The sequence below is a fragment of the Perognathus longimembris genome, chromosome 13 (genome assembly GCF_023159225.1).
Source record: "Perognathus longimembris pacificus isolate PPM17 chromosome 13, ASM2315922v1, whole genome shotgun sequence".
In the NCBI taxonomy this organism is placed as follows: Eukaryota; Metazoa; Chordata; class Mammalia; order Rodentia; family Heteromyidae; genus Perognathus; species Perognathus longimembris.
This window is the reverse complement of record NC_063173.1, coordinates 546949-560397: the sequence shown is the minus strand read 5'-3', so window position 1 is coordinate 560397 and position 13449 is coordinate 546949. Positions and strand designations below refer to the sequence as shown.

The 13449-nt window shown below is 60.2% G+C and overlaps 1 protein-coding gene across 1 annotated transcript in view; it reads right to left on the bottom strand.

Annotated features, from left to right (window-relative positions):
* Window positions 1-846: 846 nt before the first annotated feature.
* The window catches only part of Slco2b1 (solute carrier organic anion transporter family member 2B1), a 43632-nt gene continuing 31029 nt past the window's right edge, over window positions 847-13449 (bottom strand). The window contains 8 exon segments of the mRNA XM_048360502.1: window positions 847-1383; window positions 2276-2396; window positions 2668-2732; window positions 3359-3522; window positions 4875-5040; window positions 6118-6440; window positions 6442-6476; window positions 10660-10762. Of these exon segments, the coding sequence (XP_048216459.1) occupies window positions 1203-1383; window positions 2276-2396; window positions 2668-2732; window positions 3359-3522; window positions 4875-5040; window positions 6118-6440; window positions 6442-6476; window positions 10660-10762 (1158 nt within the window). The 3' untranslated portion in view covers window positions 847-1202.

Sequence of the window (13449 nt, the reverse complement as noted above, 5' to 3'; positions counted from 1 at the left end):
CTGGCATTGATTAAAAACCAAAACAAAACCAGAAAACAGGCTCAGATACGGGTTAAATATTTACAGTCACATGTAGAATGAAGCAAGAGTCAATTCGGGTTTCTACACTTCCTTCTTCTTTCCCATGGGAAAGATTTCACAGTGGGACAGCTCAGATGACAGGAGCCACGCAGGCCCACCATGCCCAGTGCAGGGCTGGGAGAGCTGGGCGTCGGGGTGGAAGAGCTCTTGATGCCCTCCCTCCCAGCCAGCTGGAGCACGTGGCCACACCGACGGGGCTGAGGGAAGGCCAGAGGTCATCCTTCCCCCTGGAAAGAAGCACCAGAGGCCTGTGACTTACGTGTCACAGAACTAGCCCTTCCCTCCCCACCCCTGGGGGACACATACTCAAACCCTGAGAAGGAAGGGGTGGGAGTAGGAGTCTCTTCACCAGAGCTTTGGGGGCTCTGGGGGCTCCTGGTCAAAGGGTGAAATGTGTCAACAAGGCACCGATGGAAGTGAGCACCTGAGTGTGTGTCTGTCCTCTCAAGTTCCAAGGCAGGGTCTGAGATTCCCTCCTCAAACTTTGGTTTTCTGGGTATAAGGGTTGGGGTTTCCTAAATGGGACAGAGAATCTGCCAGGGTAGGGTTCTGCCTAGCACCCTCCTCCAGGCAAGCTGGGTGTCCTGAGGACGAGGCCAGCTTGGGGCTCTGCCCCCAGGGGGCGCCAAACAGACACGTCTTGAAGGCGGCTTGAGCGTGGGGAGGAGACCCGTCGGTGCTGATGACCGCAGGCGGTCCTGGGCTGATGCGGTCCTGGGCTGATGCGGCCCCAAGGCTGGGGCCTGCGTTCCAGCCCCAGAGAGGGTGGCTGAGGCTCCTGTGGAGGCCGGCCTGGTCCACCCTGGCCTACTTCCCCATGCCGGGTAAAGCTTTCAGTTCCTTTGCTCAAGAAAGTTTGGTTCCAAGTCGTCAGTTTGATCCCAGGAGTAATGAAGAAGACACTCTTGCTTCAGAAGCGTCCACCACAGCAACTTCCAGTGGCTCTGGTTCTAACGGCAAACAAAAGCCCAGAGAGGGCCGGGAGCTTGTCCAAAGTCACTCAGCCATTTGGCAGAGAAGCCAGAATTATGACACAGTATTTGGGACACTCAGTCTTTGGCTAAAAGCTCAGAGGGGTGCTGTGGGTTTGCCATTTTGACCAGAGCAGGGGCCAGGGCCATTCACACCCTGGACTCCTCCGGCTTCTTCTCCACCCCTGATGCTAGCAGGTGCTGCATTGCACCAGGACTGGATACGCTGGCCTCGGTCCTTGCTTCTTTGTTCTGCTGCCTCAGGATAGCCAAAACTAAGGCGAAGCACACCAGGCTGCCTGTTTTGAAGAAAAACTGGAGGCCGATGAACCTGGGAGGGGGAAAAAAGGACCCCCCGAATTCAGAAGCTTGAGTGGCAGGGCGTGAATGTCCTTGGGCAGGGTGGGGAAGCAGAGTGGAGTCCACAAACATGACCCCCAGTGCAATCGGGGGTATTGACGCCTCAGGGGTGGGTGGGGGACCCTGGCCCCCAGAGGGCCTCCCTTGGAAGATGAGGAGGCTCTGCAGAGGACGCTGGGCAGGAGCAGAAGCCCAGGCAGCCCTGTTCTGTCCTTGACTACTGTGTGGCCCAAGCCAAGCTGGCTCTGTCTCCCCTTGTGCCTCCCTAAGGGATCAGGGGCCTGGTGAGGACCACTTGGGTTGTCCCCCCCATTCCACAGGAAAGCAGGACCCGCTCCTGTGTAGCTCATCCAGGTCCTTGCTGACTTTACCTCCTCCAGAAAGGAACCGGGATGATCTGGGTCGGCAGGCACCGTGAGCTGCGGCCCAGAACAGGAGGTCACCAGCCTCCCGGTCCCGCTGGAAGTCATCTCCACACGCAGGCAGGCCGTGAACGACCTGCCTTTGGACCCCTTTGAGGGCCTCACTGTGCAGATGGCAAGGCTGAGCTCTGAAGAAGGCAGGGCTTCTCCCTACGCCAGCCCGCCTCTCTCCAGGCTCCTGCATCACTGCCATCCACAGGGAGGCCTAGGGGTGCCCGCTGGAATTCTGTGACCCTGAGCCGCCTCTGCCACCTGTTGCCCTCACTTTTCTTGTCTCTGGAAGAGATGTCTGGCTTGCGGGATGGTGGGCTCGGCACCTGGAGCCTAGCAGAGACACGCACGCACACAGAACTTCCCTGCTCCCTGCTGATGTCCCACCTGGAGTCCCCAGGGCATTTCTGGCCCCCTCCTCACCCTCACCGCCCCCGAAGGGGTGCCCACCTGTTCCGGAGCGAGTCGTGATCATAGTAGCGGCAGACAGCGCGGCGCCTGCAGCTCTGGGCCCAGTACATGCACGTCGTATCGATGACACTGCCGTGGATCACGGGGCTGGGCATCCAGGCTGGGGGTGGGGGGGGAGAGGGGCTCAGGGAGCGCGGGAGCCCCCGCCCCCCAATGGACACACACAACCCCTCAGGGGCTCTGGATCACAGAGGGGCTTCTTGGCCTCCAGTCTTTGGCTTCCAGATACTCCTGCTCATGATCAAAAGGAGCCTCCATTGGGTTCCTATGTTCTACTTGTGTAAGGTAAGGGGTTGGGGTTCACCGATCTGATACGCAGCGGGCCTGTGCACCCCATCACCACCACCAAGGGGCCCGAGCAGCCTCCTTACCCAAAACTCTCAAGAGCATGAACTGCGTCCCCACAGCCAAGGTCTTGTCTTCCTTCTTCACTCCCCTAGCAACAGAGGTGAGTGGCATGAGGCCCGGGAGGACTCAGGGGCCCCGGGGGGTGGGGGGGGTGGGGGAGGGCTGGGCAGCGGCAGGGACGGGTGTCAGCGCGCCCTTCCCCCCACCACCACGTCAGCCTCTGTGCGGTTGGAGGAAGGGGGTGCGGAGGCTGCCCGCCTGTTGCCCCTCAACCTGCAGTGCCTGGTTCCCATGAAGCAGGCCACTCTGTCAGCCTTGAGCTGATGTCCCTGGGTTCGTGATCACGGACATTGCTCTCCTCCCTCCAGCCCCAGGAGCCGGAGAGGGGGGGCCCACGCCCCTCCCTGCAGGACGCCCTCCTGGAGGGGCAGCCCAGGTGTGGAACAGTAGGGGCCGGCTGAGCTATCACTCCTCTTCCACCTGGCACGTGCTACAGGACCCGTGTCAGCTCCTGGCTTCCTCTGAGCCTCCGTCTCCTTCTCTGCAAGCCTTACCGCCAGGGCATGAGGAGGGGACAGCCAGGGCCTGGTCTGCTGTGGGACCTGAGGGCACCACGATGGCCTCCTTCCTCCAAGCCCTCCACCGAGCGCCTGGTCCTGGCCACGGTTAAGGACATCTTGGTTCCCACCCACTCTTCCCGCCCCTGCGTTTTACCTCAGGATGAGCATAAAGGAGGGCGTGTGGGTGACGCTGGCCACTGCGGCCCCCAGGCTGACCAGGAGGATGAAGGGCAGCAGCAGGGGGGCGCAGGCCGAGTCGCAGGAGCCTGCGGCCACCGGGCCGCCCCCCGCCACGCAGCTGCAGTTGGTGTAGGAAACCTAGCGTGGGGGAAGAGAAAGAAGAGCTCTCAGTTGCCTCCAAGGGCAGGTGTGGGCGAGGGGCCGAGGCCCGGGGCGGTCCCGGCCCGTGGAGTCTGGAACTCCCGCCTGCGGAGTGCTGATGGCCCGAGGAGCCGGGCAGGTGCCTGGGCCTGGGCTGCGGCCACAGAGCTGGGCCTGGGCTGCGGCTGCGGCTGGAGAGAGGGAGAGAGAGCGAGAGCGTGTCCCCAGGTTGGCCCCGGTGTGTCTGGTGGCGACTTGGCCAGCCGCCAGCGGCGGGGCGTGCTTTAAGACGTGGTCTGGCCGCAGTGCCCTCAGGCACCTGTCCGGAGCCAAGCCGAGCCAGAACGCCCGGCTTCTCTCCTCTTCCCCACAGATCACAGCCGCTTGGGTGGCATGGCTTCGCTACCCAGAGCCCGGGTAGGCACTGGGGACCGGTCCTCTCAGCTCAGCGCTCTCGGTGGCTCAGCTGGGCCTCTTGTCTCCAGCAGGGGCGGCCTCGGACCCTGGGCTCTGCGTCCTCCCTGTCCGGCGTGGAGCCAGGCACAGACTAGGAGGGCCAGTGAAGGTGCGTTGGCTGACTGACTGTCTGACCGGGCTTGTACCAGCGCGCCTCCTCAGTGGTCTGCCTCCTGCCCTGCGTGCTGCTTGCCTTTCTCCACACTATGGCTTCGAGTGTGAGGGAGCCCGGGAGGTCACTCTGTCTGTCACGACCCTGCGTAGAGCTCACACGTACGCTCCCTCCCCGTTGCTCTGCAGATGCATTTCTCACACCTACCCTCACATTCGTAGCCCTCCCCTTTCGGGGCCTGCTTTTTTGTCTGCTTTTCCAAGTCCTACGTAGTCACTCAGAGCATGGGTGTGCATGCGAGTTTTACTTGTACGCTCTTCCAAATCTTGGCCTATGCTGCTCCCCCCTGCTGGGAAAGCCCTTCCCTCCTCTCCAGTCTTAGTTTGCAACTCATCCTGGAAGGTCTAGCACAGATGCCACCTCTCTTGGAACCTTCTGGGCCCCCCTGGGCTATGCCCCCTCTACTCTTGTATGTACTTGCAGGGACCACGTCTGCCCGTCGGTCCCTGGACTTCCTGTGGGCTATTTCCTTTTATGTCTCCCCTTCCTGTGGGCTATTTCCTTCTCCATGTCCCCTGCACAGCTGTAGGCTTGCTCTGGCTCGCCTCCCTGGGCCCTAGCAAGAAAGGAAACTTATTTTGAGAGGCCAGTGCCCTGCATCTGCCAAGAGAAGGGGGGACAGACAGAGACAGAGGGAAGAGAGCCGGGGAACACGAGGGGAAGCGTGCCAGGCCCACAGAGACGGGCAGAGGCCGAGGGTGGTGCGGCAAGCGCGGCTTACCTGGCTTTTATCCACAGTCCCCTGGGACGCGTGGCCGGTGCAGCCGGCGTGACAGGGCGTGGTGTATTCCACACGGGCGCTGGTGTCACACACAGGGTTGAAGTCATCTGGTGGGCAGGAGCAGGGGGCTGAGCAGTTGGGGAACGGTGCGTGGCCCGGCGGGGCGCTGGCAGGAGAGACGGCAGGTGGGGTTGGCCCGGCTCTCCTCCCCCAGGCCTCTTGGCCGGCAGCCCGGCTCTTACTCTGCCAGCAATGGTCAGAGATTTCAGCTGCACCTGAGCTGCCCCATGAGGAAGAGGAGCAGAGCCTCTGAAATGTGTTGGGGGCCCGGGGTGGGGAGGGGGGCAGCGAGCCTCCATGCTTGAGAAGAGAATAAAGGGGGTGAGGCCATGAGGGGGGACCTTGGGGGTGCCTTGGCTCTGCCTGGAAGCCCCCACAGCCCTGGGGAAGGCGAGCATCTGGGTGGAGGAAAGAAAGCCGGGGAGGAGGTAGGACAGGAAGGTAGGGAATCCTAGGTGGGTGTTGGGCTAAGCTCGGAGACATTTCCAGAAAAAAATGACATCATTCTAGAGAAGAGGCAGGCGTAATGGCGCTTCCAACGTCTCCATGGCTCCCAGGGTAGAGGAGCTTTTGTTCTGGCAGGGGAAGTAGGAAGGGTGAGGGGGAGCGGAGAAAGGAATTGGGGCCTTCCAGGAACTCAGTACTTTCCATAACAGAATTTTAGCTCTGTTTCTAAGACCAGGAACTGCAGGCCTCTCCATTCTCCTCTGCGGCCTCTCTAGGAGGGGCCACCCCGCCCTTGTCCCCTCCCCTCCCCCCATGTGGAGGGAGCCTTCTCCTTCCCTGACAGGCGTGACCGCCCTCCGGGGGAGCTGGGGCCGCCCTCCTATGGTGTGGCTTCTGCCTCACTTCTGGGGGGCACCCAGCGCTCTGCCCCCACGAGATGTCATCCACAGTGGACTGCACCCTCACTCAGGCTCCAGACACCCCCACACCCAAGCTTTTCCGTCCTGCTCTGACGCCTTTCCTGGACCTTTCCAGAATGTCTTTGGCTTCCGGCTGGGCCCAGGGAGGGGCTGGAACAGACGTCTGTGGGCGGCTGGAGACCAAGGACTGCTCCAGGAAAGACGGGAGCGAGATCGGAGCGCCCCCCCGCCCCCCCGCCCCCCGCCGACCCGGCGCTGCCCGAGGCCTCCCGGGCGCCCCCTCCGCCCGCGCCCGCCCTCCCGGCCCGGGTGCTCACCCCGGCGGGCGCGCGACGCCCGCAATCCGGTGGGTAGGGCACCCGATGAAGAAGAGCGGGAGGCCGAGCAGCAGGCAGAGGAGCGCCCCCAGCAGGCAGAGGACGCCGCAGCCCCGGGGGCCCAGGCGGAGGCGCTTGACCAGCACGCCCCCCACCACCACGCCCACGATGGCCAGGGGGATGGTGAGGCAGCCAAGGAGCAGGTTGGCAAAGGAGGCGGTGACAGAAAACTGGCGCTCCAGGACCTTGGGGAGGAAGGTGGCCATGCCTGCCACCATGGACGACGAGCACACCTGCGACAGGACCACCAGCAGGAAGACGGGGGCGGCGCAGGGTGCGCAGCAGCACCTTGGGGAAGACTGGGCGGGGCGGGGAGGGGGTCAGAGCAGGCACGCGGGCCCTGTCCACCTGTCCTGCCCTGCGCTGTCCCTTCCCCCTCTATCCACCCCGGCCCAGCCCGGCCCAGCCCGGCCCACCACACCTCACCCCACCCCACCCCACCTGCCCCACCCGACCCCGCCCCACCCCACCCCCACCACACCCCGCCCCACCCCACCCACCCGCCCAACCCCGCCCCACCCTGCCCTGCCCCGCCCCACCCTGCCCCACCCCACCCCACCCCACCTCACCTCACCCCACCCCGCCCTGCCCCACCCCACCTCACCTCACCCCACCCCACCCCACCTCACCTCACCCCACCCCAACCCACCCCGCCCCACCCCACCCCACCCCGCCCCGCCTCGCCCCACCCCACCTCGCCTCACCCCACCCCGCCCTGCCCCACCCCACCTCACCTCACCACACCCCACCCCACCTCACCTCACCCCACCCCACCCCACCTCACCTCACCCCACCCCACCCCGCCCCACCCCACCCCACCCCACCCCATCCCACCCCACCCCACCCCACCCCACCCCGCCCCACCCCACCTCATCCCACCCCACCCCACCCCACCCCACCCCACCCCATCCCACCTCACCTCACCCCATCCTACCCCATGCCACCCCACCCCACCCTGCCCCACCCCACCCCACCTGCCCCACCCGACCCCACCTAATCCCACCCCACCCCACGCCCCCACACCCCCCCCCCCACCCCACCCCCCTCACCCCCCACCCCATCCCGCCCCACCCCACCCCGCCCCACCCCACCCCGCACCACCCCACCCCGACCCACCACGCCCCACCCCACCCCACCCCACCCCACCTCACCTCACCCCACCCCACCCCCGCCCCACCCCACCCCACCCCACCCCATCCCACCCCACCCCACCCCACCCCCGCCCCACCCCACCTCATCCCACCCCACCCCACCCCACCCCACCCCATCCCACCTCACCTCACCCCATCCTACCCCATGCCACCCCACCCCACCCTGCCCCACCCCACCCCACCCTGCCCCACCCGACCCCACCTAATCCCACCCCACCCCACGCCCCCACACCCCCACCCCCCCACCCCACCCCACCCCCCCTCACCCCCCACCCCATCCCGCCCCACCCCACCCCGCCCCACCCCACCCCGCACCACCCCACCCCGACCCACCACGCCCCACCCCACCCCACCCCACCCCACCTCACCCCAACCCACCCCATCCCACCCCACCCCACCCCACCCCACCCCACCCCAACCCACCCCATCACACCCCACCCCACCCCATCCCACCCCACCCCACCCCACCCCAACCCACCCCACCCACCCCATCCCACCCCACCCCACCCCAACCCACCCCACCCCACCTCTCCCCATCCCACCCCATCCTACCCCATCCCACCCCACCCCACCTCACCCCAACCCACCCCATCCCACCCCACCCCATCCCACCCCACCCCCCACCCCACCCCACCCCACCCCATCCCATCTAATTCTACACCAAACCCCTTTCTATTCAGCTCTGTTCCAGCTCTGAAATCTGTTCATTTCTTCCAGCCCAGTGAGTTAGCCTTCTACTCAATATGTTTAATTCTACTTTATTTGGTTGGATTCCATATTATTTTGTTCTATGCTATCCAATTTGCTTCTATTTCATTCATTCCACTTCATTTCATTTTATTTTGGTGCTGGTACCAGGACTTGAAACTCAGGGCCCGGGCACTGTCCTTCAGCTCTCCTCCCCACCCCCCCAAGGCTGGTGCTCTACCACTTGTGCCACAGGTCTACTTCCAGCTTTTTAGTGGGTAATTCGAGATAAGGGTCTTATAGATTTTCCTTCCCTGCTGACAAGAAGCCATAAGGGCTCTAGGGGCTAGGTCTGTCCCTACCGATGAGACCTGGCCCTTCCTCATGGTAAATTCTGTTTGCATTCAGAGCATGGTCCAGCCAGCTTGTTCCCTAGGCCCCTCGGCTGGGCCAGGAGCTGTTTCCTTAGGAGCCAAGGAATGAAGACAAACAGTACAAATGGGATGGGTGGGGACCAGGACTGTGGAATTCCCCCTGCTTCACAACCAAGCTTTGCCACCAAGCAGTGCATTCAGCCAGCATTTGCAGTGGGATGGGGGGCTCTGGCCTTCACCCCAGATTGTTGCTGCAACCTCCCTCCCTCCCTCCTTCCCTCCCTCCCTCTGTGAGCTGTCCTGGCCAGGGCACCTGATGCAAGGCCCCTTACTAGGGTTTGGCCCAAGTTGTACAGGTGTCTACACTGCAAGGTCAAGAGGACAGAGAGGGCTAGGGACACGTCTAGGAGTTCCTGAGGCACTCTTAACTCCTAGTTCAGGATCATTCCCTTTCTATGTTCTCCTGCTGGCACCCCACCCCATTCCTGACAACTTGACTCCAGGGCACATCCTTCATCTTCCAACCACCATGTGCCCAATCCCTTCGCCTATAGACTATGTATCCTCTACAGCACCTTGGCCTTCTCCAGATGGGGTGGAACATGCCTTTCACTTAGCACTACCTGAAGGGAAATTCCAGGGTCCACCTCCAGATCAGAGACCTTTCTTCCCTCAGCTTAGCATAATGCCTCCCCCATCAGACATGCTAGGGAACTCACCCAGCTCAGGAACTATCTCCCCCACTCACCAGGGTCCTTGCCCAAGCTTAGAAGCCAGGTAACCTTAAACAGGGCAAGGCCTTCCTTAGTCTAGGACAATGCCTCCCCATTAGACAAGAACCTTCCTCAGCTCAGGGACTGTCTCCTCCATCAGACAAGGTCCTTGCTCCAGCTCCGAGGCCAGGTAAGCTTAAACAGAACAAGTCCTCTCTTAGTCTAGGACAATGTCTTCACCATCAAACAAGAACCTCCCTCAGCTCAGGGACTGTCTCCTCCATCAGACAGGGGCCTTCTCCTGCATAATGGCCAGGTGTCTTCCATGACAGCAGGCTTTCCCTCCAGCCATGGAAGATGCGTCCTCCATCAGACTGTCTCATTGATAGGAGCTCGGGGACCATATTCCCCTAAGATTGTAGTTTGTTCCACAGAAGGAACCTGCTTCCTTTGTCCCTCGGTCTCCTCCATGCTTCTAGGTGGCCAAAGCCAGGCCCTGGGGTCAGACCTGCCCTTCTGAAGCTTAGCAGAACAAAGCTAGGTCAGTTACCAGCCACAGGGCCTGTGATCAGCCCTGCCTCAGTTTCCTGCAGTCTCCTGTAGAAGCCAAATCCACAAGCTGGCCCAGGACACCTCTCGGATTCGGTTTCAGCAGCTGGCCCCAATTTTACTTTGGGCAGAAGCCAAAACTGATTAATAAGCTCTTCTGTGGTGCGATGTGTGTGTGGAGGCCTCCAGCAGCGAGGGTGAGCTGAGGTCCGGAGCCCAGGCCTCCCCTCCAGGCCCAGCCCTGCAGAGTCCCAGCACCGGGGATACTGCAGAACCAGGGGTAGGTTACTAACACTCCGGCAGGCCTCTCACGTCAGTCTTTTGACTCGCTGTCCAGAGTTCGCCAAGAGAGACTGGCACACAGTAGGTGCCCAATCAGTGTTGGTGAGATCAAAGCTTTAGAAAAGACTCTCTGGTCGATGTGGATTCTGATTACTGATGGATGGATTAGAGTTGAATGAACCTCACATTACTGAGTCTACCTCTTACTCACTGAGAAACCATACTGGGTAAACTGAGGCCTGGAAGAAGAGCAAAACCCAGAATAAAGGTCTCTGAATTTCAGCCCAGAGCTCTCTTCACCCATGCCACAGCCTGAGGATTTAGCGAGTATTCACCGAGCGCCTCCTGTTCACAGCCTTGAGGGGGGGATGGGACACAGGACAGGCCCTGACCTCCATCAGCTCCCCACGGCAGGGAGGGCTGGGCAAGCACTTGGCACAGATCTGAAGTGACAGAGAAGAAGTGGGGTGCTGAGCTCAGGGCATGGAGGAAAGCTGTCTTGCTTGCTGTGAGAGCCAGACATGTGGGAGGAAGGACCAACTCTTGTGTTTGATAGATAGCAATAAGAAATGAAGTTCTTGGCCTGAGTAAATACTCAAAATACACAGCACACTTGGTGTGTGTGGGGGAATCTGTAGGTGTAGAAGAAGAGGAAGGGGTTGAAACCGGTACACCCTCCAACATCTCTCTAGCCCGTCTACCCCAACCTAATCCTTGCTCACTCACCTTTGATGAACTGGATCACAGTCAGGTCTGGGGCCATTTGGGCCAGGCTATCCTGCTTCTTGGTGAGCTCCCCAGGGCTCTCTTCAGAAGGACAGTCCTCATCCTTGGAGATACAAAACCAAGGCCAGTCAGTTGGATGCCAGAGATGCTACTGAGCATGGCTGTAGGCTGGGCCAGGGTGGGGGTGTGTGTGGGAGGAGAGAGGCCTGGGGGTGGGGGGGGCTCTGGGAGGAGAGAGGCCTGGGGGCCAGGGGTGGAGCCTCTGGGAGGAGAGAGGCCTGGGGGCCAGCAGGGTTTCCCTGGTTATTGACCCTAGCAGTACTCCACAAGGGATTTGAAAGAGTAAATGAAATTCAACCCATTAGTCACTAACTTACTATAACTACCTCCATTGTTATTCCTTTCACCTTACAAATCTCCCCATTCACGTCACCAATGTTCTCCTGGTCAGTTCATAGCTACTTGATTCGCAGTGATAGCACTGGCTCTGTTGAAGTCACATTCATTATCATTACCCCGGTCACGTGAGCTTTGAGAATCACCACCGGCCTCGTGATCATCAGAAGCAACAGTGCCATCTCTGTGTGCCCTCGTCTCTACCAGTGTCTTCACCAGCCTCACCGCCTTCCTTACTGATGCCCCCAATAAGAGCCCCATTTGGATACCATTGTCAACGTTACTACCTCGGCTTCTGATCCAGACCACCCATCCTGTCACCCCCACCCCGATCCGTGTCACTGTCATCATTAACATCTCTACCAATGTCACCACCAATGCCACCCACACAACGGCAACCCAACCGCACCTCTCTCTACTTGCGACTGTCATCCGATGAGAGTCACAGGACTGGGCGCCTCCAGTGGGGGGTACCTCCCACAGCGGTGTGCGGTGAGCGTGGTGGGGGTGTGCGCTGGGCTAGCTGCTGACACGGGGTAAGGTGAGGCCGGGGGGTGGGAGAACTTCCAGCTCCTCCAGGAAGCCAGGCCACACCCGCCGGACGTGCTCAACCCCGCAGCCGCTGTGCGCAGAAGCTCATGGACTTCCCGCGGCACGCCCCCCGACCTGCGGAAGCCCTTACAGGAGAGGCTGGGGAAGAGGAGGTTTCTCGAGGGAGCTACCGCCTCCCAGGCGTGCAACCATCTCAGTACGCGGGTCTAACACGCCATGCACCGGGGCCTCGGCGGCCTTCCGCAGGGGAGAGCATCGTTTTTAAACATTTATTTCTAAGATCCCTCTGCCAGTGTAAATGAGCACTCATCAGTTCTGGAGATCAGGGTATGGATCCTTCTTGGTTTGTAGGGTCTTTGTTTTTGAATTGTTGTTATTAAGGAGTTGTAGGAAGAAGTGACACTTGCGGCAGTCTTGAACAATGTCTCCTCTCCTTCGTCTCCCCCTCCCATCCATGCCCACAAGTTGCCTAGTTCCTTTTTCACATGTTCTATATTGAATACCATTACGGCATTTGGGCATCCTTCCTTCCTCTCTCCATTCCTGTGTCCCCCCCCCCCCCCATTGTTGTTGTTGCTTTTGAGACATGGTTGTATATATAGCTCAAGCCAATATGGAATTTCTGTACAACTTTTGCTTCAGCCTTTTGAGTACTTGGATACAGGCATGCATTACTGTTCCAAACAAAACAAGGATTTGGGGGGTGGGGGGAGTGGAGTTTGAACTCAAGGCCTGGGTGCTGTCCCCAAGTTTTCCAACTGAAGGCTAGAACTCTTGTGGCTCGCTTTGAGCCACAGCTCCACTTCTGATGTTCTGGTGGTTAACTGGAGATAAGAGTCACAGATTTCCTGCCCACACTGGCTTTGAAACTATATCCTCGGGATAGCATTATAACCGCCTTTATCCAGGTGACGAAATGGAGACAGAGAGAGATGAAGCAACTATCATCATCGCACACCGGCAAAGGGTCCAAACAGCTGGCCTTCAGAGTCGGAGCATTTAGCCGATAAAGCCACGGTGCCCACTCTTCTGCCAGCACTCCTCTAGCAAAGTTTTGGGAGGCAGGTGCTGTGACTGTGCACAGTTTCTAGATGAAGAAAGTAAGTCTCGGAGACGTTGCTACTGTCGATCCAGGGCCATGCGGATACATGACCAAGTGAGGTCTGATTTTCCTATGCAGCGTGAGGTCAGACTTGGAAGCAAGGCTTCTCCATGGCGGGCGGAAGGACCGCGCGCAGAGTTGCTCAGAAGAGGCTTCCAGGACAGGAAGCAGGGCCCCCGTAATGAGCCGTGTGGGGCAGGATGCTGGAGGCCACGGGGAGCATGGGCTGGGCGGCTCTGGGTCTCCATTTTCTCCCCTCTCCTGCCTGGTCTCGTTGAGGTGTCCACAGCTCTCTGGGCTGGTCTGACACATCTTTCTCTTCTCTCACCGATGAGGATGATGACGATGTGGTACTGAGGCTGAACTCAAGGCCTTGGGCTTGCTGGACAGGTACTCTACCATTTGAGCCATATGCCTATCCTTTTTTGCTTTAGGTTATTTTTCAGATTTTTTTTTTTTTTTTTTGCCAGTCCTGAGGCTTGGACTCAGGGCCTGAGCACTGTCCCTGGCTTCTTTTTTTGCTCAAGGCTAGCACTCTGCCACTTGAGCCACAGCGCCACTTCTGGCTTTTTCTGGATATGTGGTGCTGAGGAATCAAACCCAGGGCTTCATGTATATGAGGCGAGCACTCTGCCACTAGGCCACATTCCCAGCCCCAGATAGGTTTTCTGTCTGGGCCAGTCTCAGACCCTGATCCTTCTACCTCTGGTTCTCATTACAATGTGAACCCCCATGCCTGA